Raw genomic sequence first — 25,718 nt, 5'->3', positions numbered from 1 at the left:
CAAAAAATTAGTTTTGGTTCTTTCTTACTTTCCATTAGTAATGATGTATTGGATTTACATGATTAGGTTTTGGTGGAGGAGGGGGCAACAAGTGATGGCTTCTGTGAAAGCTGCCAGAAGCTTCCCCAATGTCTAATGGAGCCAATGCCAGCCAGCTCCAAGACTGAGCCCATCAGCAACGGCAGTAAGGCCTCAGGGCTAACAAAGTTAAGAGGGGAAAAAAGTTATGGTGCAGGACCAATTTCAGCAAGTGGAGAGAGAAGTGAGAATATGTGAGAGCAACAGCTCTGCAGACACCAAGGTCAGTGCAGAAGGAGGAGGAGGAGGCGCTCCAAGTGCCAGAGCAGAGGTTCCCCTGCAGCCCATGGAGGTCCATGCTGTACCAGGTATCAACCTGCAGCCTATGAAGGACCCCACATTTGAACGGCTGGATGCCCAAAGGAGGCTGTGACCCTGTGGAAAGCCCACACCAGAGCAGACTCCTGGCAGGGACCTGTGGACGCATGGAGAGAAGAGCCCATGCTGGAGTAGCTTTGCTGGCAGGACTTGTGACCCCGTGGGGGACTCACACTGGAGCAGTCTGTTCCTGAAGGACTGCATCCCATGGGAAGAGACCCATGCTAGAAGAGTTCATGAAGAACTGTAGCCTGTGGGAAGGACTCATGTTGGAGAAGTTCATGGAGGACAGGAATGACAGAGAGGCTTTGGTGGACACTCAGTGTCCAGCCAAGGTGCGCCCACCACAACTGTAAAGCAATATGCTTATCTACCTATATACATGCACTGTGTTCTACAAATCTCTCCTAACATTGCACAGTGACATGTTCATAGTTCAGGATCCTTTTTGAGTGCCATTGTTCAAAAGCTTCACAGGCTTAAATTACCTCATGTTATGTCTGCCAGCAGAGGGAGCCAATTTTATTCCATAAACATAAAGGAAAACCAGATGTTTTTTAACAGGAACATTCCTGGTCTTTTTACATTTTTCAAGTCAGAAATTAATAAAACCCAATAGTTTTTCAGTGACATCTGTATAGCATGATTTCGAAGATCTCTGTGATCCATATAGCCCTATAAAGTAACCTGAATTTGCAGAAGAGAGTAGGAATGAATTTGAAAGCCAGATTCCTCATACATTTCTTACCCTTTTTTCAATAATTCATTTCTTCATTTATTCAATTATTTTATACAGCAATAAACAGCTGTGCTAATCACTTTTGATAGACAGCACACACAAAACAAGAACTCCAATTAAAGCAGCTTACTTTGTCACATTCAAAGTTATTATGATTGTAGCAGATCTGCTTTTAGATCCAGAAAGATGATGAAAAATCACTTGTTCTTAATTTTTTATGCCAGTTTTAGATTTTGATCAGCAAAGATCAGCAGAATGCCTTAGGTTAGGATCAAATGTGCCTCCTTTCATACCACCCGACTGAAAAAAAAGACCTTTTTGAACTGCCCATTTATAATATAACTGAGTTAATCAAAATATTTTTCATGCAAAAGCAAGTAAGAATACTTAATAGCAGACTGCATTATATTATATATATTTTAAAAAACCCCAAATATTCCTTAAATTTGCAATGTAAAAGTTAAGGAAAATTTTAGTCGCTATTTTGATGAATCGCTAGTTTTAAATGTTCTTTTGTAAGTCTGGATTTTGAGGAAAGGATCTTAAAAATGTGACAGAAAAAGTAAAAACATAACTCACTCAAATGAGATGTGTTGAGGAAAAAAAAAAAAAAAAAAAGGAAATTCCTGTGTTAGTTTACTAGTACACCTCTATATCCAGTACCGGTATAGGGATTGTTACAGACAGCAGAGTTTCAGCATTATCATCAATAAGCTTCCTGACATACAGGATTGAATGCAGTTTTGGCTTTTCCTGAAATAGTATGTCCACTAATACTACAAGAGTGGCAAATTTTAGTTAAAAAACATGCAGAGACCTAATTAATTCTTTGCAATCCCAAGTACAGCTAGACCCCCTAGTCTGCTGAGGCTGCATTCCTGAATAATGCAGCAGTAAGCAATTCAATCAACAATAAAGCGATTTTTCTTGTAACAACTCACATGGCAGAGAAGGAAAGTGTGCAGTAGCTCAGGAAGAACATGTAATTTAAATATTCAGAAAAAGCATATATGGTGTGAAGGACAGGGATCCTGGAGCTTCCTGTGGGAGCCATGGCATCACCGGTACTTCAGCCAGACAAGGTGCTGACTTTCTAGCAGCTAACTTTTCTGAACAGATTTCCATTCTGAAAGATCTCAGCTGCCTCATCTACGAGGCCAACCACCCAACACCAATATTAGTGTGTAAGTATTTTTGCTTTCTCTTTCAGAATAGTTACATTTTCCTTGCTATCATCATCTTCCTCAGATGAATCAGTGTCAGTCAAATAAGTCAAGGGTGAAGGACATAATAAAAGGAAAATAGTGGTTAGCACAGCACGGTATTAAATGAATAATGACAGAACTCCAAACTGAAAAGCTGAAGAGTGACAGATTAAAGGGTATCACTGTATTACTTACCAGGAATCACTTAATAGAGAGATATTTATACATTGTAAATCCACTTCAAAGTGAAATTAAAGTTTAGTCTAAGGGCAATGGCATCCATTTAGTATCTCATCTCAAAAAACTGTATCAAGATGGAATGCTTTGTGGAAAGGAAAAACATTCATTTAGATTTTAAGAAATAATGACACTAAGCAACTAATGGACTATGTTTTTATATATACCTAATACTAATTCCAGGCTTTATTTCTTATGCCCTCTAAGCCCATCCACATGTATTTATTCCTATCCTTTTCATCCTTGTCTTCCTTTTCTCCTAAACACTGATGAATTGGTAAATTCTAAAGCAGCGTGTCTGCTGAAGGACAAGCAACAAATAACTCCTGTTTATTCTGTTTATTCTGCAACCTTTCCCTGAGCAGAGGGATTAACCTGAGTTCTTCCTTTCCTTCCAGCTATCCATTCCCATGACACTTAAAGGAATTATCTTTTAGATATATCTTGTCTCTATAGGCTAAGAGTAATTAGCAGGTTCAAAAATTATTAGGGTGACTGACAAAGTACAAAAGAGAAGAGCATTGCACTTTGTTACAGTAATCTGGCCTTACTGTCTTTTATTGCATTACATTCTGCTTTGTATCTTTTTGTGGGGTATGCAGACAACTAACTGTATGTCACAGCATTATGCAGACTTTAAAGAGAAACAATTCTGAAGTTATTTGAAACCAGTTAGCAGTTGTTGTTGGGGTAAATGGTAGTATCTTTTGTAAGAAAAATAAGAAAACAATAGCAAACACAAACATTTATTTCTATCTTATGTACTGTAAAAAAAGATTTTTAACAGGAAATAACTGAATATTTATCTTTTGTCTCCAGTAGCTATAAGACAAACTAACCTTTTTTGTAGAACTTGGTTTGAAAGGTGGTGCAGCTGGCATCTCTGGAGGTAGTTTCTTTCATGTGGCAAAGGTTTGTCATTCAAACAGGGATTCATGTCAAAATACTCCTGGGGATATAGATTTAGCCAACCATTTATGTTTCTTTTGCTCCTTCTGTAAAACAAATATTTTGAAAGAAACATTTTGAGGATTTTTACTGTATGTTATTCTAAGACAAATATGGAAAGCATTTAAATTTAGTCTTGGAGAATGTTTAACTTCCTTTGCTCTTGTTTTACGATCAAGGTATTTTATATACCCTCCGTGTATAATGGAACATAGATTCATTCACTGACCAGAAAGAACAACAAACACTATGGAAATATGGAAGAAAAATGTCATGAAGAGCATGACCTATGCATCTGAGATGTGCCTAACAGTACTGCTTACTGTGTCTTGGGCATACATGTACACGTGCACACCTGAAGATTCTGCCTGCGTGCATCCCAGCTGCTCATGCTGGTGAACCCTGGCCACTATGTTTCCCAGATTCTGAGCACCTTACTAAGCTGAAGTTCTCTAGGAATTGGTTCCTTCTACCATGGGAGATGACGACTATTCTTACCAGATTCCATTTAAGTAAAATAGGTTAAAACATTACTAAAAAATTAAAAGACAAGCATAAAATGTATCATCAGTAACATAGTATCACCTGGTAATGTATGTCAATGTCTCAGCAAATTCCCTTTCTTTCTATCCAACTGAAACAATCCCACCTGCCTCTTTTCTCCATTCTTATTTTCTGCTTTGTCTCTGAATTTGTCTCAACTGCAAGTAGCTGAATTATTTCTTCTTCTCACCCTAGACCAAAAATGTCCTCCTACTGCCATTTTTCATTATATATGTTGAAAATACACGGGATAACTAGAACCAATGCAAGCAAATTTACAAGATTTATTAGATTTATGAACTTACATGAAAAAAAGAACAATTTTTTTTGTATAGCATCTAGGATAATGTGGTCCCATTCTTCTGACAACAACACGTAAATATTATTATGCTTTCAGTTTTGGCACTGTTTGGTCATTATGGCATTGTCACTTAAGCCTCCAAATAAAAAATTAAGGTAAAATCCTTGTGTGGGATACTGCCAAATGTCTCAAAGAAAAAATAGTAAATGAACAATATCTAAACCTTTTTTATACAAGATGGTTATTAATTTGTTTTCCTTCATAAATAAACATTAGTGATTTAAAGCTAAAGGAAATTCACAGGGGAAAAAAAAGTTAATTTAAACTTATTAGTTTACATTTACTTATTAATAATAAATAATCATATCACTAACACATGCTAAAACAAAATATTTTTACCTTTGCATTTATTCTTTCTACTTCATCAGGTTCATGTTCATCTATGGTAAGATCTGCATAAACGTAAAACCAAAATTCATTACTTGGGTGTTCAGACCTCAAGAACCATTTAATAAATACTCTGCAAGAAGCAATACTGTGAAGTTACCCATATCCAGTTCCTGAACTAGTATAAAACTTCTTTCCAGGAAGAATGTAATCTTTCAGTGCCTTCAGTTGTGGACTGAAATACACATATAACCCTCCTATTTCTATAAGAGCTGATAAATCCACATCTAAAATAGCCACGGAAGGTTTTGAATACAGAACTCACACATAGTCTGTCCCATCAGAAACAGCACGCTTATAACTCTGCTGGTTTTGGCTAGGGTAGAGTTAATTTTCTTCCCCATGGCTACTATGGGGCTGTGTTTTGGATTTATGCTGAACACAGAGTTGGTAATGTACAGATGTCTTTTGGTTTTGCTGAGCAGTGCTTACACAGAGCCAAGGCCTTTTCTGCTTTTCGTACTGCCACACTGGTGAGGAGACTGAGGGTGCAGAGGAAGTCAGGAGGAAACACAGCCGGGATAGGTGACCCCAGCTGACCAAAGGGATATTCCACACCATAGGACATCATGGTCAGTACATCAAGTGAGGGAAAGAAGAGGGGTATTTGGGGTGATGGCGTTTGTCTTCCTAAGTAACCGTTACACGCGATGTGGCCCTGCTCTCCTGGGGATGGCTGCCTACCCATGGGAAGCAGTGAATTAACTCCTTCTTTTGGAGTTTGCTTTGCCTCTGTGTGTGTCTTTTGCTTTGCCTAATAAACTGTCTTTAACTCAACCCTTTCACTTCTCTGATTCTCTCCCCAGTTTTGCTGGTGGGAGAGTGAGCAAGTGGCTGTGTGGGCCTTGGCTGCTGGCTGGGATTAAACCACGTGAATATCCAACAGAAAGCTCCGAGAGATTCATATCACACATTAGCCATGTCTGTCGTGGGTGCAGAGCAGAAAAGCCGCAGCATCACAGCGGTGGAAATACATCTAATAACATAGATTTTATACATTTTATTGTAACATGTTGGAATATTGCATACAATGGAAGGTCTAGGCACATTTTGCTTGTGCTAAGCACCTGAGACAGACAGTATGCAGAAGTTTTAAAAAGCTTGAAGTTTCGGGGTTTGTTTTTGTTTTGGAGTTTGTTGTTTTGGGGTTTTTGGGGGGTGGTTTGTTTGTTTGTTTGGGGTCGGTTTGGGGGGTTTTTTTGTTTGGTTTGTTTTTTTGCAATGTGTGGAGGTTCACATAGTGAAGCTTCATTGGGTAACCTCAGTGCTGTTCTTTGAATGTTGGTAGTTAGAGATGTTGGGTGAGGAACCAAAGGGCAGGTGACAGCAGAGAAAGAAACAACCACAGATGACAGAAAACTGACCTCTGCAGACCAGCTGAAGGGTTCGCTGTTATGAAGCTAGTTGGCATTTTTGAGGAGGAGGATAGGAATAATTTATCAAAAATAAACAGATCTGGAATTCTACAGCGTAAGGCACAGAGCACTGATCGAGGGACTAATGGGGACGACTTCCGGACCTCAGCAGCTTGATGCGACCGAGAAGGTGGATGCGGACAAGCCTGGTCTGGAAGCAGCAGTAATGCAAAGCAGAAAGCGGGCAAGAGGGATTCTGGAGCGTCTTCCAAGGAATTTGCAGAAATAGTGAGGAGGTATCACAATCTTGCCGCAGACGCACTGGGCTCAGTGCAGCTACGGTCGCCCGAGCGAAAGAAGGCTCAGCTCTAGGCACTCTGCGCAGTGCCGGGAAGCCCGGCAGGACCACAGGAAAGGGAAGGGAAGGCGCGTGACTCCATAGGGAACCGTGCGGCACCGCGGTCCGTCCTGCCCGGCCGTACGAGAACGGGCCTGGGCCGGCGGCCGGGGCGAGGGCACGGCCCCGTACCGCGGCGGGGCGGCCGAGGGGGCGGGGACGCGCCGGCACCGGGAGCTGCTCCCGCCCCTTACAGGCGGGAGCGCGCGTGCGCCACGAGGTGCGCCACGAGGATGCGCCCGCGCCCGGGCCCGGCCCCCGCGGCGGCTCTGACGGACGTGGTGAGTCCGCTCCGCCCCTCCCCTCATCCCCCCTTCCCTGGGGTAGGGATCGCTGGGTGGGTGGGTTAGTGTTCGTCCGTCCGTCCGCGGCGGGGACGGGAGTGCTCCCGCCGGGGCTGCCCGCCCTGTGCTCTGGCGGGCTGGGAGCTATGTTCCCACTGCCAGGTGGGTTTGGCGGCGGCGTTTGGGCCTCCAGCCCCAGGGGCGCCTCGGAGAGAAATGTCAAGGCCCCTCGGGCCCTTTTTCGCACGGCCTGGCTTGTGTCAAACGGGGGCAGCGGCGCCACCGCACTGCCGCCTCCTCCTCCCCGCTGGCAGCTGCTGTTCCTCATCGCCCCGGGGGTCTCGGTCTGCGTGGCTTTAGTCAGGGATTTGGCGGAAGACCTCATCATGATACAGGCAGGCTCTTTTCGGTAGTGCCAAGCAGTAGGACAAGAGGCAACGAGCAGAAACTGATGCTTAGGATGTTCCACCTGAGCACGAGGAAGAACTTCTTTACTGTACAGGTGACTGTGCACTGGGAACAGGTTGGCCAGAGAGGCTGTGGAGTCTCCCTCACTGGAGATGTTCGAGAACTGTCAGCAGGCAATTTTGTGCAATGTCCTCTAGGACGACCCTGCTTGAGCAGGGAGATTGGACCACGTGATCCACTGTGGTCCCTTCCAACCTGACCCATTCTGTGATCATCCATGAGGAGCCACTATAAAAAGGCCAGATCCTCTCTTCCTCCTTTTGCAAAGCTCTGCTTCTTATTCATGAATGTTATTCTTGCATAATAATAATTCAAATAGAAAGATCTTGCACATGCAAACATTCTTTCAGGCACTTGTGGATCCCACACTCCAAGACCCTATTAATGTAGATAACTGTATTATCTAAAATACTCCACAGTTATGCTTCAGGAACCAAACTCTTTATTGTAGAACTTTGGCGCTCCAGAGTCACTAAAATCTGAAAATCCTTTGCCCACAACTAAAAGTGTAGTAGATGATTATATTTTCATCAGGTATGCATATCTTGCATATTTCTCTTTAGAATACTTTTAATGGAAAGAAAGTTAGTCCTATGTTTTGTTTCTTTCATGAGTAACACTAACATTGCACCTGGAAGTCTCTCATACTTTTTAAGTAAACAGTTATGTGATAAGGCTTTCCAAAGGGTCATAGTGTAATTATTCTTATAGGTGTTTGGGGAGGGGGGTTAGAGCAATTAAGGCTGTGAAGCATTTCTTTTTGGGCTTAGATTGAGGAATACCCACACACATCTGGGCTGTCACCTTTTGTTCCTCTCTGCACTGCCACAGCTGTTTTTGTACCGCTGTGTTGAACGGGACTGGGAATTGATCTGTCTTCTGTCAATAAGAGGATGGGTTTCCATCTGCATGAGTTCTCTGATGAAGTTCATGTTAAAATGTCTGCAATGAGCAGTTCTGAGGACACAGTGGGGACTTTGGAAGGGGGCAAACAGCTGGGTGATCTCTATGCTGGCATAAGTGGCTTTCCTGTCAAATGTGAAACTTGGCCGTAGTTCTACAGGTTGTGTATGTGTCTGCCGCCCTTTTTTTTCTCCTTCTCCTGAAGCTGTGATTTCCTAACCAAGATGAATGCATACTTACAGATGTGCCTAATTACCTTTCTGCTTAGAGCAGTCCTTGGTTTACTTGAGCTAGAAGAGGACTTATATTATGGGAAATATGACGTTTGGATTGACAAAAAGACATTTTACCCAAAGTATTTCTAAATGGTAGAAGTATAGAATTACAGTTTTTTTGTTTAGGCAGGAAGTGTGTTCTACGGACTGTGTTTGTAGCAGTACTCATGTAATTCAGGTACTGCCTCCAGAAACTGTGTGTTGCTGTGCCACTCACTTCCCTGTTTATTCACTGGCCTCTTGTAACCAGAGCAACTGCAATAATTGCTGGTGTGCTGGCATACTGTGGTAAAACAGCAGTCAGTTGTGGCTCGAGAGAAGGCATGTTGAAGTGGCTATTCATTTTCATTGCTTTTTTTTTCTCCTTAGGTAATTCTAGAAGCTATGGATATACTCTTCAGAATAAGAGGAGGCTTGGATCTTGCATTTCAGCTAGCAACTACTGATGGTGTGTCTATTAGACTAACAGATTTCTTAATATTTATATAAACTTCTATTAATAAACTAATTAAGACATTTATTTTGTTTGCATTTCACCAGCTGTTAAGTGCTTCTTCCAAAACCTGTAACAATTAAGTACGCAAAATGTTATTCTTTATCTCCGTAAATTTTCTGACAATCTTTTTCCATCATATGTTTTTTATTTTCAGCTTGACTCCAAAGTTGACCCTGAAATTCTAAGCAGACAGAGAATAATTTAATGACAATGAATTTGGTTATAACAAGATTGTATTAATACAGTTTTGGGACTGTGGTCCAGTCTTCCTAGAGAAATAGAGAAGGGGAATAAGTCAGCTAGTTAGCCTACTGAATTTAGGTGGGATTGGCTACGGCAATTCCAAGTGATAGGAAGGGACTAGTCCATATGGTGTTAAGGGGCTCCTCTAGTCCCACACTGTTACAGTAATGTGACATCCTCTTCAGAAAGTCAGCTCAAAGCTATCAGCAACCTATTGAGCTGTCATAGGACAGAATGTGGAAGGAGGTTGTCTTTAGTTCAAATGTCACTCATTCTGCATTTTGAAAGACAAGTCTCTGCTAGAGACACTGAATTCCATGTTAGTGAACCTTGAAAAGGAATTTGGGCTTATTTGAGGTCATGATGTGCAGCAGAAGTGTGGAATAGATTGGCCTAATGCAAAGCAACATTTTGTGAGTTGCATCCTCAAAGAAGGGCTATTTATTTGGCTTAGTTTACAGTGTAGTGAACTTTAACTGCAGTGAAGCAGAGTGGTATTTGAATTGTCCAGATGCATGGTATTCACAGCTCTTAGTGTGTAAATATGACGCACCATTCCTTTTGAAGGCAGTAAATTTTTCTTTTGGAGCAGTTTTCTAATACTGTAGTTTTTACATACTCTAGTGCAAAAGTTATCTAATACTTACCAAATTGAAGTTAGAGGATTAAAGATATACAGTATAGTCTTTGGTGACTTGTTAGGCCTTTTTAACTTTTTGTATTCTAAGCAAAGGTCTTTAACCTCCTCAGTGAAGAAAAAATGTGGGTAATGTGCAAAAGTTGCTCTGTCATGTGCAGTATTGGTTCAGGTTGTAAGGTGTGGATAAAACTTAAATAGTCAAGTCAAGCTCTGAAAGCCAACTGTCTATACCAGTAATAAAGTTTAAGGCAGATCAGGGTTACAGTTGCAGGTTTATTTTGGCCAGAACTTGGTCTTCAGTTGGAATGTAGGCTCTGCTTTTCCAAACATTTAGTCTGTTTGTATTTCTGAACAATGATATGAAGTCAGAAACATGTGACTCAGGTTGAATCTTTCCGGGATTTAGTTAAAAGTTTGTCTGTATGTAGAAGTTTGTTTGCAACTGTAGGCTTGGTTAAGAATTATAGATGTGAGAATTGACTGCAGAATAGGTTATTCTTCTGTAATTCATTCAGCTCTTCATATTTGACATCTGAGAGAAAAGAGAACTTTTGTTCAGGAAGGTATGAGTATGACCTGCTAAGTGAAATCTTACATCAGTTTTTGTTTGCCTAGTCATTCTTCTCATCCTAACAGCATTTAGGTTTTTATTCCAAGTTAAATCTTTTTTTTTAATGTATGCCCAGCAGCTGTAAAAAAAAGAGCAAGGGAATTTTCTAGTCTAATTGTATCCTTATTGTGTTTCAGAGGCATCAACAAAAAAGGCATTAGGATATGTTTTCAGTGATCTTGCAAACAAATTGTCCTCAGAGGTTCTTGTATTAAGAATTTGCCACAGTTCAGTGTATGTGTGGCCTAACAATGGTATGACCACAGTTCCAGATCTGACTGATGAGTCTGCGTGTAAGGAGATAACACGATTTATCCAGTGAGTATATTAAAAATTGGGGGGAATAGCAGATTAATTTCTTATTATAGTAATTTCTCTTTCTGTTGATACTTCAGATTTGATCAAGATGACGAGACCAAACGAAAGCCTGGCAAAAAGAAGGATAAGAAGTTACAAGATACGGTATGTCTCTCACTCCAGTAAAAAATTATGTGAGACAATTTATCATTTAAACATTTTCAGACTTGCCCTCCCTGGGCTTTTTTGTGCACAAGTAGGCATTGACATGAGTTAAAAGAATCATTTTAAAGTCATTGAGACTCAATGTGAGTGCAGAGGTCCACCTATGGTAGATCAGCACGTAGAAGTTTGATGTTTCTAGCTTTTTTTTAACCCAGATATTTCATTACTGAGTTCGATATCAAATACCTACAATCTTTCTTTTGCCTACTTGATCCATGTGTAGTTGCAGATGTCCTATTGGTGTCTTTATTCTCTGCAGCAGCAGATAGTCAATGTAGACCTCATGTTGGAAATGACATCTTCTTTAGCTGCTTTGGCTCCAGTCATTGAAAGGGAAAATAAGGAACACCACTACATAAATATGACATTACCAGTTGATGTTGTTGTATCTGTTTCTCCAGAAGAAACGTGGGGAAAGTAAGTGTTATCCTGAACTTGTAATTTTTCAGCTTCATTTCTGCTTTTTCTTGAAGTAATGAAGTAAAACTATATCACTCATCATTTTAATGAAAAGTATATAGTATTTTTAGAGTGGAATTTTAACTGTGTAAATAATAAAAGCTCATGTAGACAGCTGTTAGCTTTAATAATCTTGAGAACAATCCTTTTGCTGCCTGCAAAAAATTGAGTTCATCAATGTCTGATAGATTTGATAACTCATAACTATTACTTAGCAATGAGAAAGACAGGGAAATGTTCTAAAAATTCTTGTAAGTATGTGAGGTGTATCAAACTGAGAGTTGGGGTTTATTTGATGAGTCTTTCTAATCTCAGCCCTACACTAGGGACTGCAGCTGGGTAGGTGCAGATGGAAAACGTTTGAAGCTGCCTCTGTATTTTTTTCTTGTATTTTTCCCATAGGATTTGACTCTGAACAATACTAAATGGGGTGGATAAAATGGAAAAAAAAAAAAAAAGAAAAAAAAATCCAAAACCAAACCAACCAAACAAAACCACCCCATGTAGTCATATATGTAATTTTTATTTTGGTAAATGCTCATAATGGTTGTATTTCTGATAAAAAACAGCATACCTGCACTTTGGAGGATTGAATCACTAGGGACTGGTTTCTGTGTGCAGACGTGCCTTGACTAAAGCATGGTGAGGCTCTGCCTTTGCCTGTGGGAGCAGAAGCAGGAAAGTAGTACATTCATCTGACCAGGTGCAGATATGCATATAAGTATTGCATAACTGCCAGAGCTATGAGAGAAAATGATCCACCATCGCTGCTCTGCTTTTTTGATATTCTCCTTTGGACTTTGCAGGGTACAAAATCTCCTGGTGAAAGCAATTCATGGGCAATTAGATGACATGGAAAGATGTATCATGAAATACGTGAAAGGAACATCAATTGTGGTACCAGAACAATTTCATTTCATGTTACCAGGAAAAAATCATCTTGTAACAATCTCATATCCTACAGGTATTTCAGATGATCAACTGGAAAGTTACAGAAAGGTGAAGCCAACAAACAGTTTTATTTTTATCTTTAATTGTTGTAATTGAAGCAGTACTAAAGCTTTTCATTTAGTCAATGTAGAATAAATACTAACAGATAATGTTATTTTTTTTAAAATTTATTTTTATTGTAACCAAAGCAGCATACTGAATGTGGAAGCTTGATTTATTAGAAGTTATTTTATAAAATATGTGCCAGATCTCATTTTGGTAAGAGAACAATAGAAACTTTAAAAGTACATAAAATTTGGTTTAGATAGATTTTATCTATCCAGTACAGTATTCTTTGAATTTCTTCACTTCCATGATAGAATATCAGATTATGTGTAGCATTTTTCTACATTCAGGCTTTAACACATGTCCTGAAAGGGTTAATGCTGGGAGGGTTTGTTTGTTTTGGTTTCTTTCTTGGGGTTTTGTGGGGTTTTTGTCTGTTTGTTTGGAGGGGGCTGCTTTTTGTGGCTTACAGCTGATCAGGCTTAGCTAGCTTTTGGGTTGTTTTTGCCTTCTGGGTTGGCACATCTAGAAAAAGGAGGATGAGGTGGAAGAATGTTGTGATGGGGCAGAACCTTCAGATTGAGACTGAGTTCAACCTGGTCACACATACTGAGAGCAGGGAAAGAATATTCTGCCAGCTTAGAGATGTAGAAGCTGTGGTGATTTTTCATTTTCTTCTGTGTGAAGCATTCCTGGGTCTATAAAACCTAATCTAGCCTTGCATTTGCAGAGGCCTCAGGCACTGGTGGCACACTGTCTTTCCTGCTCTCTGTCTGCTGTTCACTCTTACCCACTGAAAGTGTTACCTCTGCCTAAAATGTATTACCTGTGTTACACACATTATCCTAGATGATCTCATCATTCCTTTCACTTTTAAGCTCTGTGAAATAAGACAGTATATCTCTTTAAATGTGGCTGCTGTGTTATAAACAGGGCTTAAGAGATTTAAAAATAGACTGAATCTGCTTGAGCCATAAGCTCAGTATCTTTAGTTTGTCTCAATACAAGGTATTTGTGTGTCTTCAGTATCAGTTAAGATTGTAATTCAGTGTGTGTATCTATCTACACTACTACACAGATAAAACTGTAATTCTTTTCTGTGATGTATTTTATCATACTTCCATAACAAACTTGTCACTCGTGGTATCTTCAGTGGGGCTCCAGTGGCAGGCATTATGTAACAGGACTGCATAAAACAGTGGGCCCTTTAGACAGGAGGTAAGCCTGCATGAGCTTCCTTTGAGACATGAGATCTAGTAGTAAACGTACATGCTGAATGTTTAGTCAAGCATATTTTAATAATTTGCTAAGCTATGCTGTTAAAATTATATATGTCTTTGTTGCTACTTACAGTTTGATCTTTCTTGTAATCCAAAATTTGAATTGTGCTCTTTATTTTTATTCGGACTTGCATGTAGGAATTGCATGGGTTATACAATCTGCCTTGTGACAGACCATATTTCAAGAGAGCAAATGCTTATCATTTTCCAGATGAACCATATAAAGATGGATATCTCAGAAATCCACACGTACATCTTAATTCGCCTGGTATGGAGCCTGGTATGGTAAGTTTAAGTTGAACATTTGTCAGAAAGTACTTTTTATTTTACTTGAGTTTGTTATTAAAAGCAGTAACTTAGATCATCAGTGTTGTGTAGATAGAAGGTGAAATAATTGGCCCAGCCTTTTAAATCAAAGGGCTTCTCTGCGCAAAATGGCATTGCTTTAGTTTGCTATATTTGTCCCAAAGAAATTGGATTTTCTTGGAAAAGGATGTACACATTTTTAGCATGTACTTTAAAAGTTTCTTAGAACCAGGACAAGAAACTAAAACCATGAACAGAGATGTTTATGAGACAAAAACAGGAGGAGTAATCATGTGTCAATAATGGCCCTTTGATTCTTCCAAAGATTTGCAGTCCTCAGCTGAAAACTTTTACAGTGCAAGTGACAGGTCATATGAGTTCTCTGAAAACTGATGCAAGTGTGATCAGATTCTTTTGTGTTATCTCCTTCTGTGCAGGTTTATTTAGTACATGGTGTGTATAGTTATCACCACTATATGCAGGATCGGACTGATGACAGTGGTTGGGGCTGTGCCTATAGGTCTTTGCAGACAATCTGCTCTTGGTTCAAGCACCAAGGTTACATTGACAGACCTATACCAACACACAAGGAAATTCAACAGGTATAGACCATTTAAGGAGATTCATTATTTTATGCATATTTGTCTAGAAATATTTGTGTAGATTATTTTTTAAAGATCCAATCCTTATATTTTGATTTGTGTGATATTTTTAATTTATCTCTTAAATTGAACTAGTGGTTCTGAGTTACTGTTTTTAACAAGTTTTATTATAGGAGATCTGTCTCCAAATGTTTATCACTGTTGAATGACATTATCTGTACAAATAAGACTCCTTAAAATAGTCTTTTAAATGTTTCCTGGGATTAATATTCTTTTAGAAGCTGAGATTATGACATTTTCAGTGTTTTTGCCAAATGAAAAGAGAACGAAGAACCCAGTCTGTCATACTAAAATCAGTTTTAAAAACTGACTTTTGTATTCAGTGACAGTTGGATTAGTCCCCAGATGTTATGCATGAATTTAGTGACACCTTTTGCAAATTTGCCTTTGAGAGCAGTACGCTTTTCCTGGTTTTTGAACTCTCCACTTCTTTTTCTGTTTTGAATTCAACTACATACCTAAATGTGTTCATTTCTCTTAAGAGCATTGAAGAAAAACTGTAGACCTGGATAACTAATACTGTGTGCCTATCCAGAAATACTGCAATTATCTTCCATCTTCTAAAAATAGTTCTTTGTGTTCTATTAGTTAACTGAACATCTTTAGCAAAGTTTAATCCAGTTCATAAAACAACTTTCATCCTACCTAGCAAGGATGTGAACATTAAAGGTAAAACTGCATTTCCTGAACATTGCTCAGACCAGATCTAAAGCTAAAAGCTCCTAAAGTCTCTGCACTCCTGTAATATTTTTAGGCATCTAGAAGAGAGCAGTAGCCTGCAGGAGACTTCGTGGGCTTTGTATCCTGAGCAGAAAAGGACCCTCTCAAGTGCTGCATGTAGCATATAAGCCTCAGAACAGAGAAGAGTTTAAAATAAACCACAACTTTTGGTGTATTTCAGTGGCCTCTTTCTCAGAGCACTATTTTATGGATCCTTTTCTGAGATGCTTTGAATAGGAATCCAAGCCCTTCAGCCTATGAAGTGGCTTCTGCAGTGTCCAAATGATGCATTATTAGACAGCTCAGTGCTCACCATCCCAGCTTGAAGTCTGCCTGTGGACCTGGGTTTGTAGTCTGTGCTTATGGACACTGTTCTGTGTTACTGCTTAAAGGGACATTTCCAAAACAGAACCCCAGTGAATGTATTTGATACTTATTTTCTGCTTTTGACTGGCTAGGTTCAAGACACATTTCCATAAATATAAACCAACTTTATTCACAAAAATGTGGTGGAATTCCCTACTATATGTTGTTGCTCTTTGTTTTTCTTCTTCATCATGATGTTGCAAAGGCACTGGTTGATGCTGGAGACAAGCCTGCAGCATTTGTTGGATCACGGCAATGGATTGGTTCAATTGAGGTACAGCTTGTTCTGAATCAGCTTTTTGGAATAACATCCAAAATATTATTTGTCAGGTAAGAATCATTAACTGTTTAGTAGCTCAGTAATTGTTAAAAAGACTGAATACCATAAAAAGCAAATTATGATTACAGTGGTTGGGAGAACAGGAACTTGGGAAGTGGGCGTGCGGGCTTTCTTTGGGTTTTAAAAAAGTTAACCACTCTATGAAGAACTATAATGACAAGGTATTAAATATATCTGTATTAATTTCCTTGCCTAGCTTTTGTCACCACTTTTGGGAGTACTGTCAGTCTTCTAAGAGGAATATAAGTGTCCATCAGACATATGTCTTCAGCTCCAAATCCTAGAGTATGTGCATGCACTGTGTGCACACCTTTCTCTTACATCTAGATTTCTTTTGTTAGTGGCTGGTCTACATAGTTGAAAAAGAAAGCAGGGAGAATATAACAAAGCTAAGTTCAGTGTTGCTTTTGAACAGATTACTAATGTTATTTGAGATTTGTTTTTCAAAGCCAACATGGGTATGAATATTGCAATTGCTTGTGCAATTACAGTAGAAACTTACCTTCAGAGATGTAATTATATGCACCTTTATCAAGTCCTTATTTTTGTTGTTTCTTATGAAGGTCTGTTACTTCAGACTTCCCCTTGTTGATAGATATGGCCAACCTCTTTTTCAGCCACTTGGAGGGACCTGTTGGGGTTTACCAGCTGTCCCCACTGTGGGAGATGAGCAGCAGACATTATAGAGGCTGGATGACTCCAGATGCTCCACAGTGGCAACGAGGCTTACAGCAGATTCATTGGTCCAACCAGGATCTCTGAGTTGCATTAGAAAACGTTTTTCACATTGTCTCAGGAAGTTTACACAGTAATAATCCAAGTGACCTTCTAATCGGTTACCTATGCAGTTAACAAGTATAATGGATAATTAGAGAATTAAGCCTAGTGAGAATGACAAATCTATTGTTGTTTTTCTTACCTAGCAAGGGTTCTGAACTAGCACTGCAGGGAAGAGAGCTTGCTAATCATTTCAAGACTGAGGGAACTCCAATTATGATTGGTAAGTGCTTGAATATTGAAGAAAGGCAGTGAAAGTTCATGGCCTCCATGAGCTGAATTGTATTTCAATTAGAACCCGTTCAATTTACTGTACAAGAATTAATCAAAACTGTAGATGAATTAAAAATTATGGTTTCCCCAAGGTAGCTTCAAAAATGATACAATTTAGTCTGTCTGGTATCTTTTAATTCAGTATTACTCCCAAGCTCAGTATTAAACATGGTAACAAAAGTCAATCTAAATGGTGTTTTTATAAATTGCTTTTAAATCATAACTTGAGAGCTGACTTCTGCTCTCTAGAGGAACAGAAGATCATACAGTTCCCCAAAACTTCCCCTCACAGAAGCGTAGTGTTTCTCTTGCTTGGAAGAGAAGTATATTATCCAAATTTTTTTTAAGACCAGTTTTAATAATCTGAAATGTTGTTAAGGTAAGTGCCACTCCTAAGAATACTGTAACTTTAATTGAACTATTTCCAAGCTGTGGTTTATAAAATCAGTAATATTGATATTATTATTTTCAGCTTTAATAAAATTAATTTTAGCAATTTTTACAATCCGTATTTGATACTCCACAATATAGTGTTACTTTCTCAAATTAGAGGTCCCAGAAATCCAGGCTTTGGTATGATGATGGTTTAGATTATATGTTAGAAAGAAGTGAGGCACTGGAACAGGTTGCCCAGTGGTGAGGCACTGGAACAGGTTGCCCAGAGAAGTTGTGGATGCCCCATCCCTGGGAGTGTTCAGGGCCAGGCTGGGTGGAGCTTTGAGCAAGCTGGCATAGTAGATGTCCCTGCCCATGGCAGCAGGGTTAGAACTAGAAGATATTTACAGTCCCTTCCAACCTGAAGCATTTTATGATTCTATGAAATATTCTTTGTCTTTCAGCAGCCTTTTTGTCTGAATTTCAAGAATTTAGAATCCTGTATTGAAAAATCTTTTAGGCTGTAACTTATTTTTCCCTGTAATGCTCTCTTGTAGGTTGGTTTAATTTTTTTTGTTGTTGGAGGTATGGAGATTGGCTGTTTGGAGGTGGGGTTTGGGGGTTGTTTTTAGTTGTGTTCTTTTGCAGATTTTGCAATTCCTGTCTGTTGTGTGGAGTCATTACTACAGTATTGCAGGGGCATAAACTTCTCATGTTATCTGAAAGAAACGTGCAAGAGTTGACCTGTGCCCATCTCATCAAAATATCCCTTTTTCCTGTTTACAAGCTAGAGAAAGTTAAAAGTTACTACTCTGCCCCTAATATCCATTGATGTAAATTAGTAGAAAACAGCATATAAACCTTATCCAGCAATTCTGATTTCTGTTCTAACTTTAGTCTTTTTACAACCAGGAAGTTTTCCAGATTTCTTTTATACAGTTAAGTTTCTTTAAAGAAAAACTGCAAAACAGATGTTTGAAATACTCTTGACTTCATCTGGTGAAAGTGTTGAGCCTTGCTGACTTGGAAGAAATTTGAAAAGTAAATTCTTTACTTAGTACAACTAATCTTCCCTAGTTGTAGTAAAGATATGTTATTTAATAGTGTGAAGAATCTTATGTAGGTCAGCTTCAGAATCATCTTGAATAACTAAGCTAATCTGTTAGTAGAAAGTGTTGATGTATTTTTATTTAAGCCTTGCCCATTTGCCAATCTCAGTAAAAAAAAATTTAGCAATTTGTGTTTCTCCTATTTTAGGTGGAGGTATTTTAGCTCACACGATATTAGGAGTGGCTTGGAATGAGATTACAGGGCAAATAAAATATTTGATTCTAGACCCACATTACACCGGAGGAGAAGATCTGCATGCTGTTTTGGAAAAGGTGAGGCTTCATGCATATATATACACACATATTTATATATATACATAAATCAAGTAATGTACAGCCAAATACTAATTGGCCATGATATGGCTTCTCGGTTCCTTATGGAGGAAGTGCTGATCCCAGTTAACCTGCATACTACTATATGGTACTTATTGGCAGTTTCTGAAACTTAGTGTCTTTGTAGAAGATGTATCAGATCAGCAACTGTTCTTCATTTTATCTGAAGTAACCCATCTCCCTCTTCTACCCTGTAGTGTATACAATAACTGTGTTTAGTATTTTGAATGAAACAGAAAAATCTGTTCAGCCTGTAAAATGCTGAAAATGAAGCAGAGAAGATAGCAATTTATTTTAAATTTTAAAAATTATTTAAAAAATCCAACACTAAGCATTCTCAGATCAGGCCTTGAACTATGTTTAAAGGTCAGGTACTGAACTGTTTTAAAAATGTGGGAGAAGTCTAAAGAAAAAACCTCCAAAGAGCTAAAGGGTATGTAATATTATTTCCACATTTAAAGCCACTAAAAGGGATGACACAGCGCATTACAAAACAGTAAACATAGTGTCAGAAATGTAAATTGTGAAAGTGGATAAAATCTCCTATGGGTGTTACATAATTAATTTCTTCTCTGTTCTTCATATTAAGTTGCAAATAGTAACTTTTATTTTGAATCTCTATTTGATATCCTTGTGTGGGGCCCAACAGAAAAAGCTGTTTTAAGAAACATTTTGCTGGACTGTAATTATCAAAGCTTGACATGAAAACAGAAGCAATTTCCAAAGAATGTGTAGGACCAAAGGCTGTTACAGCTACAGTTGTTGAGAATGGTCCAGGAGGATAGAATACATGCAGAACCTACTTTCCTCATCAAAAGTGGCTGGGGAGGAACTGAGGTGGACTACCATTTTGTAGCTGTTTTCTTCAAAAACATCTCCAATAATTCTGTGGTACTCTGCAAACTTAAGAGCTTTGTTAGACTGCTTTTTTTTCTGCAGAATCAGGATGAACAGAACAGTTTCTGATATTGAAAGCTCTGCTTGGGGCTGAAATATCAACTATTACCAAAGAAGGCAAGGATTCAGGATGAGAAATGGGAACTGCAAGAATGATTTTAGAGTAATATTAATCTCTCTGTAGCAACAGAAGAGGTAGTGGGAAGGGGGCATGGAGTGCAAGAGATGATACTTCTAGGAACTACGGGGGAGGTAGGAAGAGGGAGAGAGAGTCTCTGTAATAAATTTTCCATTAATGTGTTTCCAGGCATGTAGGGAACTTTCTGAAAATTGTCATTGCATTCCATAGCTATCTGAAAAGAATTCATACAGCTTAGTAAAATGATTAGTAAAATAAATCCAATAGAAGTAGGTAAGAATACTAAAATTCATAGCAGATTTAAAAGCTATCTTGCTTTTTCTTGGACAGGGCTGCTGTGGATGGAAGGGCCCGGAGTTTTGGAACAAGGATGCCTATTATAATCTGTGCCTACCTCAACGACCAAAAGCTATTTAAATTCCTCTCTTGTGCTGGAACATGCTACACCAGAATACTAGCTGATCTAGATAAAACTGCCCTGTTATTTATCAAAAGAATGCTTTAAGTCAATCAAAACTCAGTTGAAATAGAAACATTGCTGGCGTAATTTAAATTAAGAAACTTTTTTTTTAAATGAAACCTCTAGAAATAAGAGTTATCTGCTGTGAACTGCATTCCTTACAAATGCATTTATTAGGCAACTAATATCTGTTCTTTTCCCTAATGCAACTTTATATTTATATAGCAATTTTTGCTATGCTAAAATCTTTACAGATTAAATGCCCAATCCTTTTATTTTATGGATTTCTTTCATGACGAAAAGATGAACTGTCCTCTGCCTTTCAGATTCTACACAGCCAGCTGTCTTGTGGACTGTGAATCTGTTCAAAGGCATCGTTTGCTGCTGGCACTGTCAATGGTGGCCTTTTGGGAGTGGGAAAAAAATGGCTATATGTACTGAATTTTATGAATTCTGCTCTCATATTTACACAGAAAAAAAAATCAAGAGAATTAATTGTCACATGCTCATTTATTTATAGCTGTATGAATACAACTATTGGGAGGGAACCACAACATTCTTCTGTAAGAAGTAACAATAAACAAGCTTTCCTCCTTCTCAGAAGGAGACAATGTCCCAGCATACACATCTGGCTGCTCAATGTATCATCCAGTCATGTTTCTTCAGACTTCGGATTCCCCATATTTCATGTTGGGATTACAGGCTGTTTCTTCTGGCAGCAAGGAAACAAGATCTGTCATCTGAATAAACAACAATAAGTCTGTAGCTTCTACATCAGTACACCAGTAAGAGTACCTATTTTTTTTCCCCTTTGTTAAAGTAGTTGTTCCAGTGGCATTCCCCATGCACTGTCCGTTTCCAAGAAGACCATAACCTTAACTACCTATGCAAGTTCATCCTTACCAGCAGGCTTCTATATCTAACTGCTATGTGTCTAAAACCATTTACTTGGACGCTGAAAACATTTAGAAAAATATTCTGGATTGTATTAAACTAACTGTGTTACACACCATCTGATCTTCTCCTCTTCCTGCTTATGGATCTGCTGGTTTTACTTTCTTGTTTCTGTGCAGTTGGATCCTCTCTCAGCAAGCCATGTTTGTCACTTAGGAAGTAGCCACACCGTCCTTTCAGTTTCATTGTCTGAGTGTGCTGAATTGTCGTGAGGAACTTGGCACATTCCAGAAAGCCATAAGCAAGTGCAAGATCTGCTGCTGTCTGTCCACTGTTGTTGCACAAGCTGAAACACAGAGTTAACAATAACCAATTGCACTGGCATATATATTATGAGCAACCACTGATTAAGGGGTATATTTAGACAGATGTATAAAAATAACTACAGAAAATCAATGTCAAGAAGGTTTGTCAAGGATAGTATGGGGCTCGTACAGAGGGCTGGCATTAAATACAACAATAATTATTTTAAAATAAATTTGTCATCAGACTAGGATTGGTTTATCATATCAGAAAGGCAAGAAGAAGATGAGCACAGCATTGCAATGGAAAACTAACAAGGAGAGATTATGATCAGGAATATTCTCTCAGCAGTTATTACAGAGATATGTAACATGTAACAAAATAACAGCATATGGTCCATGCTACTTTGGTGCTTATCTCAGTTTTTAATACTCTTATGCTGTAGTCATGCTATATTTGCAGCCTTAGCATGCACATTCTGAACAAGTAGACGTACTGTGTAAAATACACATCCTTTGATGCTGTTACTGAAATTAATAAATGTAACTCAACTTACTCAATTTTGGCATCGCCAGCAACAAGGAGAGCGAGACATTCCAAACTTCCAGCTTTTGCTGCTTTATGAATTGGGGCTTCTCCAAGGCAATCCTAAAAACACAATTTACATATAGCAGTCATTTGGAGAAGGGGAATGGGATAAAGCTATCTCATTCCTCAAAATGACTGTGTATATCAGCCTGTTGAGAGTTGAAAGAGAGTGTACTTGATAACTGCCATTAAATGTTTAGTGTATTTGTCACCACAAAGTAAAAACGCCGTCCCCTGCAATACTAATTTTTTAACCTTTGCCTTCTAAAAGATAATTTTCACAGAATACACTCTGTACACTGATTAACAGCATCTTCAAGCATCATTCAGGGATTGCTGTGACCAACAGCTTGCTACCAGCTCAGAGGTATAAGTAAATTAAACTTTGCAGCTAGAATCCTTATCTGTACTGGAAGTACAAAGGACAAAATTTTGGAGGAAAAATAAATAATCATTTGTGTAAAAGAATTAAGTTCTCTGGAAATCTGCATGCAGCACTGTGTGAAAATTGCATTATTATAGCAAATGAAATTGCTAACACAATATAGACAGGATTTCTAGTTCATGCTAGAGCTTACTCTAAAATAAGTGACCCCAGGTACCTCATGCCATACAACTGTTTATAAAACCTCTCTTAGATAAAAACTATGTAAATAATATTAACTGGAATTACTAACATACCAGATTAGAAGTGGAAGAAATGAAACATGTATTTTTACCTGTTGGTTCAAATTTGCTCCTGTCTGCAGTTGCCAAAGTAGGAAAAAAGCTTCACCACCACAAGCAGCCAGGTGAGCTGGAGACTGACCAAAGGCATCTGCAGGTGCGTTCACACCGGTTCCTGCCTCAAACAGATTGCTGAAACTACCAGACTGAAATAAACAATAAATCAAAAGACAAAGAAAAAAAGAAAAAGAAAGAATGTTACTGCCAGTTTAAGCCACAGCAGATCTAAGCACACTGCATTATGGCAGGAAACATCCCCCTCGCAAATCGTCGGACCTTCATGTTCCTTGAAACTTCCCTTTAAAAAAAAAAATAAACAGCTCCAAGCATGACATTTTTGGCTTTTAATCTCATAATCAGAAATACCGATCGACGGCGGCAGCGCCCCAACATTCCGAACAGTTCCAGGCAAAGTACACTTCACCCTGTTCCGTGTCTGGCTCCCGGTAAGACAAAACAACAGACCCACCTTCCCCAAACCTCACCTCTAAACTGCAGTCCAGCATCAACATCGCCTCCCTTTGCTGAGCCCGCCGGGCTGGCGGGGCTGTGGCGGCTCCGCGGCGGCTCCGCGGCTTTCGGAGCTCCGGAGCTGTGGCGGCTCCGGGGCCGTGGCCGCCCACCGCCCTCACCAGCGCGCGCGCAGGCAGCTCCGGCCGCAGCCCCCGCCCCCCGCGGTCGCGTCACGTAGGCAGCGGCAGCGCCCGCCCGGCCGCCATTGGCCGCCCCGGGGGCGCCGCGGGGCCGCGGCCGGGGCGCGCTGCCGGTGGCTGCGCGGGCAGCGGCGGGGGCGGCCATGTGGCGCGGGGCGGCTCGGCACGTCCCGCACACACTCGCAGCCGCGGGAGCGCCGTCCCGCCCGCCATCCCACCGGTGTCCGCCATCCCGCCGCTGCCACTCCCGGGGAGCCTGACACCGGCTGCGGCACCGGCCAGGAGCGGGGGTCTCCGGAAACCCCTCCTGCCGCTGGCAGCCGGGAGCCCACCGAACCGTGTACGCGTCATACTGGTTTGCTTAGTGTTGCTGTTGCTAAGCACAGCCTCCTGTGTGGTTCTGCCATCGTACCTTGGGGTACTGCTGGATTGGGAAGGCAAAACCAAGGCAGACTTGGATCCAGGAAAGAAAGCAATAGAGGATTCATTTAGAATTTCCCCCGAAAAAAGTTCAAGTCAGTATAAAGAAATCCCCTACGCAAACTCTGCCACTAGGCCAGGGAGACTGACCAGACCTGCCACGCTCTGTGAAACCCCAGGCTCCCTTTCAGTGTACACACAGCAAGTTCATCACCAGTGTCAGCAGGACTAGAACTGGTGATGGTGGAGGTGGACACAGCTACCTGTTACATCTCTGCTCAAAACACATTTGCAAGAAGCACAGATTTGATTGTCACGGACTTGAGTTCAAAATGTCCTAGACAGGGTCAGACCACGTGAGCCAAGGTTGCAAACAGGCTTTCCACCCGAAGACTTGTCTGTGCTGGAAACCAGAACCTGCCACAGCCATACTCAAAGGCTGTTTCCATCAAAAAGAAGTGCTTGGAATCTGTTTTGACCATGGTGCAGTGGCATTTCATGGTGCAACCTGCCTTTCCCTCGCAGAGCTGTAGTACTCGGTGCCCATGGCAGCCAGGAAAGGCAAGGGTGGAAGGGCTTAATGCCTCTGCACAGAGAAACCACAGTCGCCATCAGTGACTGCTTTGAGTTTCCAAAAACAGTTGCATAACTTCATCTTGCATGGACAGCCTTTGCAAAGATTATGTTTGAAAGCAACTGCCTTTCATTTCCATGCTGTAAAATCCAATTTGACAGAAGATTCAATTAGTACTAACCATGCTTCACAATTAAAAGACTGAAGACCAGAGCATACTAACCCAGTGTCCAAAGGTACACGATTCTGTTTCCTTAGCACTACAGTATTTTCTTATCTGTCAGATGCCTATGTGTTTCTTATGGAAGTTAACATTACTTAAAAAAAAAAAAAAGTAATGTATTTAAAAAAATATTATTAATTGCACGGTTTTGATAAACAGAATTAGAGGAAAAGAAGCCTAACAGGCTTCTACCCTTTAGGGTACATATAGTTCTGAAATGAATGCAGAAACATTATGACAATTACCTCTTGTTTCGCCTTTGGAAAAGAAAATATAAATTACTTAAGTAGTGGACCATGAGCGTATACAGCATCACTTTTAAAGGTGCAGAATTCAGGTAGATAGGCGATGTATCAATTCAGCAGAATTATTTCAGTAAGTGACAGATTTTACCTCTCCTTTCATATGGAAAGAAATACACCTGTGTAATTACAAAATGTTGTGGGGTTTTTTTTTCCCCTGAACAGCTAGCCAAGAAAATTAGTGAAAAAAGAAAATCCCTACACTTCTAACTATGCATTGTTAGGGAATAATATGCCTCTGCACAGATGCCCAAAATCCACAGTAATTTTTTATGCAATTACAAAGACTCTTCTGAAAACACACATATCCAGAATTAGTTTAAGACTAAATAGTCTTGGATTGCCCAAGAAGTTTGGACTTTTTTTTTTTTAAAGATCTTTCCTCCCCTACATTACCTCAACAATTTAGAGGTTTCAAGCTGCACCCAAGGAATCATATCTTTCCAGCCTAACCACCTATACAAACTTTTTTATCCAGTCAGGCACAACTCTCTTCAAATTGCTGCTATTAATTAGTTCTTGAGCTTCGGGTCA

At 39.7% G+C, this 25,718-nt stretch overlaps 2 protein-coding genes across 7 annotated transcripts; one reads left to right on the top strand and one right to left on the bottom strand.

Annotated features, from left to right (window-relative positions):
* The first annotated feature begins 6,747 nt into the window (after positions 1 to 6,747).
* UFSP2 (UFM1 specific peptidase 2) lies at positions 6,748 to 21,513 on the top strand. Of its 6 annotated transcripts, none has more exons than XM_064652641.1 (12): positions 6,748 to 6,849; positions 8,868 to 8,946; positions 10,625 to 10,805; positions 10,883 to 10,949; positions 11,269 to 11,426; positions 12,275 to 12,467; positions 13,883 to 14,029; positions 14,488 to 14,652; positions 16,004 to 16,128; positions 17,062 to 17,138; positions 18,821 to 18,945; positions 20,372 to 21,513. In XM_064652641.1, exons 1-12 carry the CDS (start codon positions 6,802 to 6,804, stop codon positions 20,456 to 20,458), a joined length of 1,452 nt encoding a protein of 483 aa, XP_064508711.1. In that variant the 5' UTR covers positions 6,748 to 6,801; the 3' UTR covers positions 20,459 to 21,513. The 6 variants fall into 6 exon arrangements, with proteins under 6 accessions (XP_064508711.1, XP_064508713.1, XP_064508715.1 ...); XM_064652643.1 differs by lacking the exon at positions 6,748 to 6,849 and adding an exon at positions 6,888 to 7,014; XM_064652642.1 differs by lacking the exon at positions 6,748 to 6,849 and adding an exon at positions 7,062 to 7,354 and having other exon boundaries at positions 11,272 to 11,426.
* Positions 20,993 to 23,661, bottom strand: ANKRD37 (ankyrin repeat domain 37). Its single transcript, XM_064652657.1, has 5 exons — positions 23,498 to 23,661; positions 23,006 to 23,158; positions 22,255 to 22,346; positions 21,512 to 21,741; positions 20,993 to 21,241 (listed from the first exon to the last, which is right to left on the bottom strand). Exons 1-5 carry the CDS (start codon positions 23,522 to 23,524, stop codon positions 21,198 to 21,200), a joined length of 546 nt encoding a protein of 181 aa, XP_064508727.1. The 5' UTR covers positions 23,525 to 23,661; the 3' UTR covers positions 20,993 to 21,197.
* Between the last annotated feature and the right edge of the window lie 2,057 nt (positions 23,662 to 25,718).

The sequence above is a fragment of the Pseudopipra pipra genome, chromosome 4 (genome assembly GCF_036250125.1).
Source record: "Pseudopipra pipra isolate bDixPip1 chromosome 4, bDixPip1.hap1, whole genome shotgun sequence".
NCBI lineage: Eukaryota > Metazoa > Chordata > Aves > Passeriformes > Pipridae > Pseudopipra > Pseudopipra pipra.
Note: the sequence above shows the minus strand (reverse complement) of the source record. Positions and strands in the feature narration are given on the sequence as shown.

Coding starts and splice junctions, on each gene's coding strand:
- UFSP2 (XM_064652640.1), top strand. CDS start 7,304: ATGCTTAGGATGTTCCACCTGAGCACGAGGAAGAACTTCTTTACTGTA. Junction 10,950..11,268: donor ATAAGAAGTTACAAGATACG/GTATGTCTCTCA, acceptor TATTCTCTGCAG/CAGCAGATAGTCAATGTAGA. Junction 11,427..12,274: donor CCAGAAGAAACGTGGGGAAA/GTAAGTGTTATC, acceptor TGGACTTTGCAG/GGTACAAAATCTCCTGGTGA.
- ANKRD37 (XM_064652657.1), bottom strand. CDS start 23,524: ATGTTGATGCTGGACTGCAGTTTAGAG. Junction 21,742..22,254: donor GCTGGCGATGCCAAAATTGA/GTAAGTTGAGTT, acceptor TCTGTGTTTCAG/CTTGTGCAACAACAGTGGAC. Junction 21,242..21,511: donor GAAGAGGAGAAGATCAGATG/GTGTGTAACACA, acceptor TTGTTTATTCAG/ATGACAGATCTTGTTTCCTT.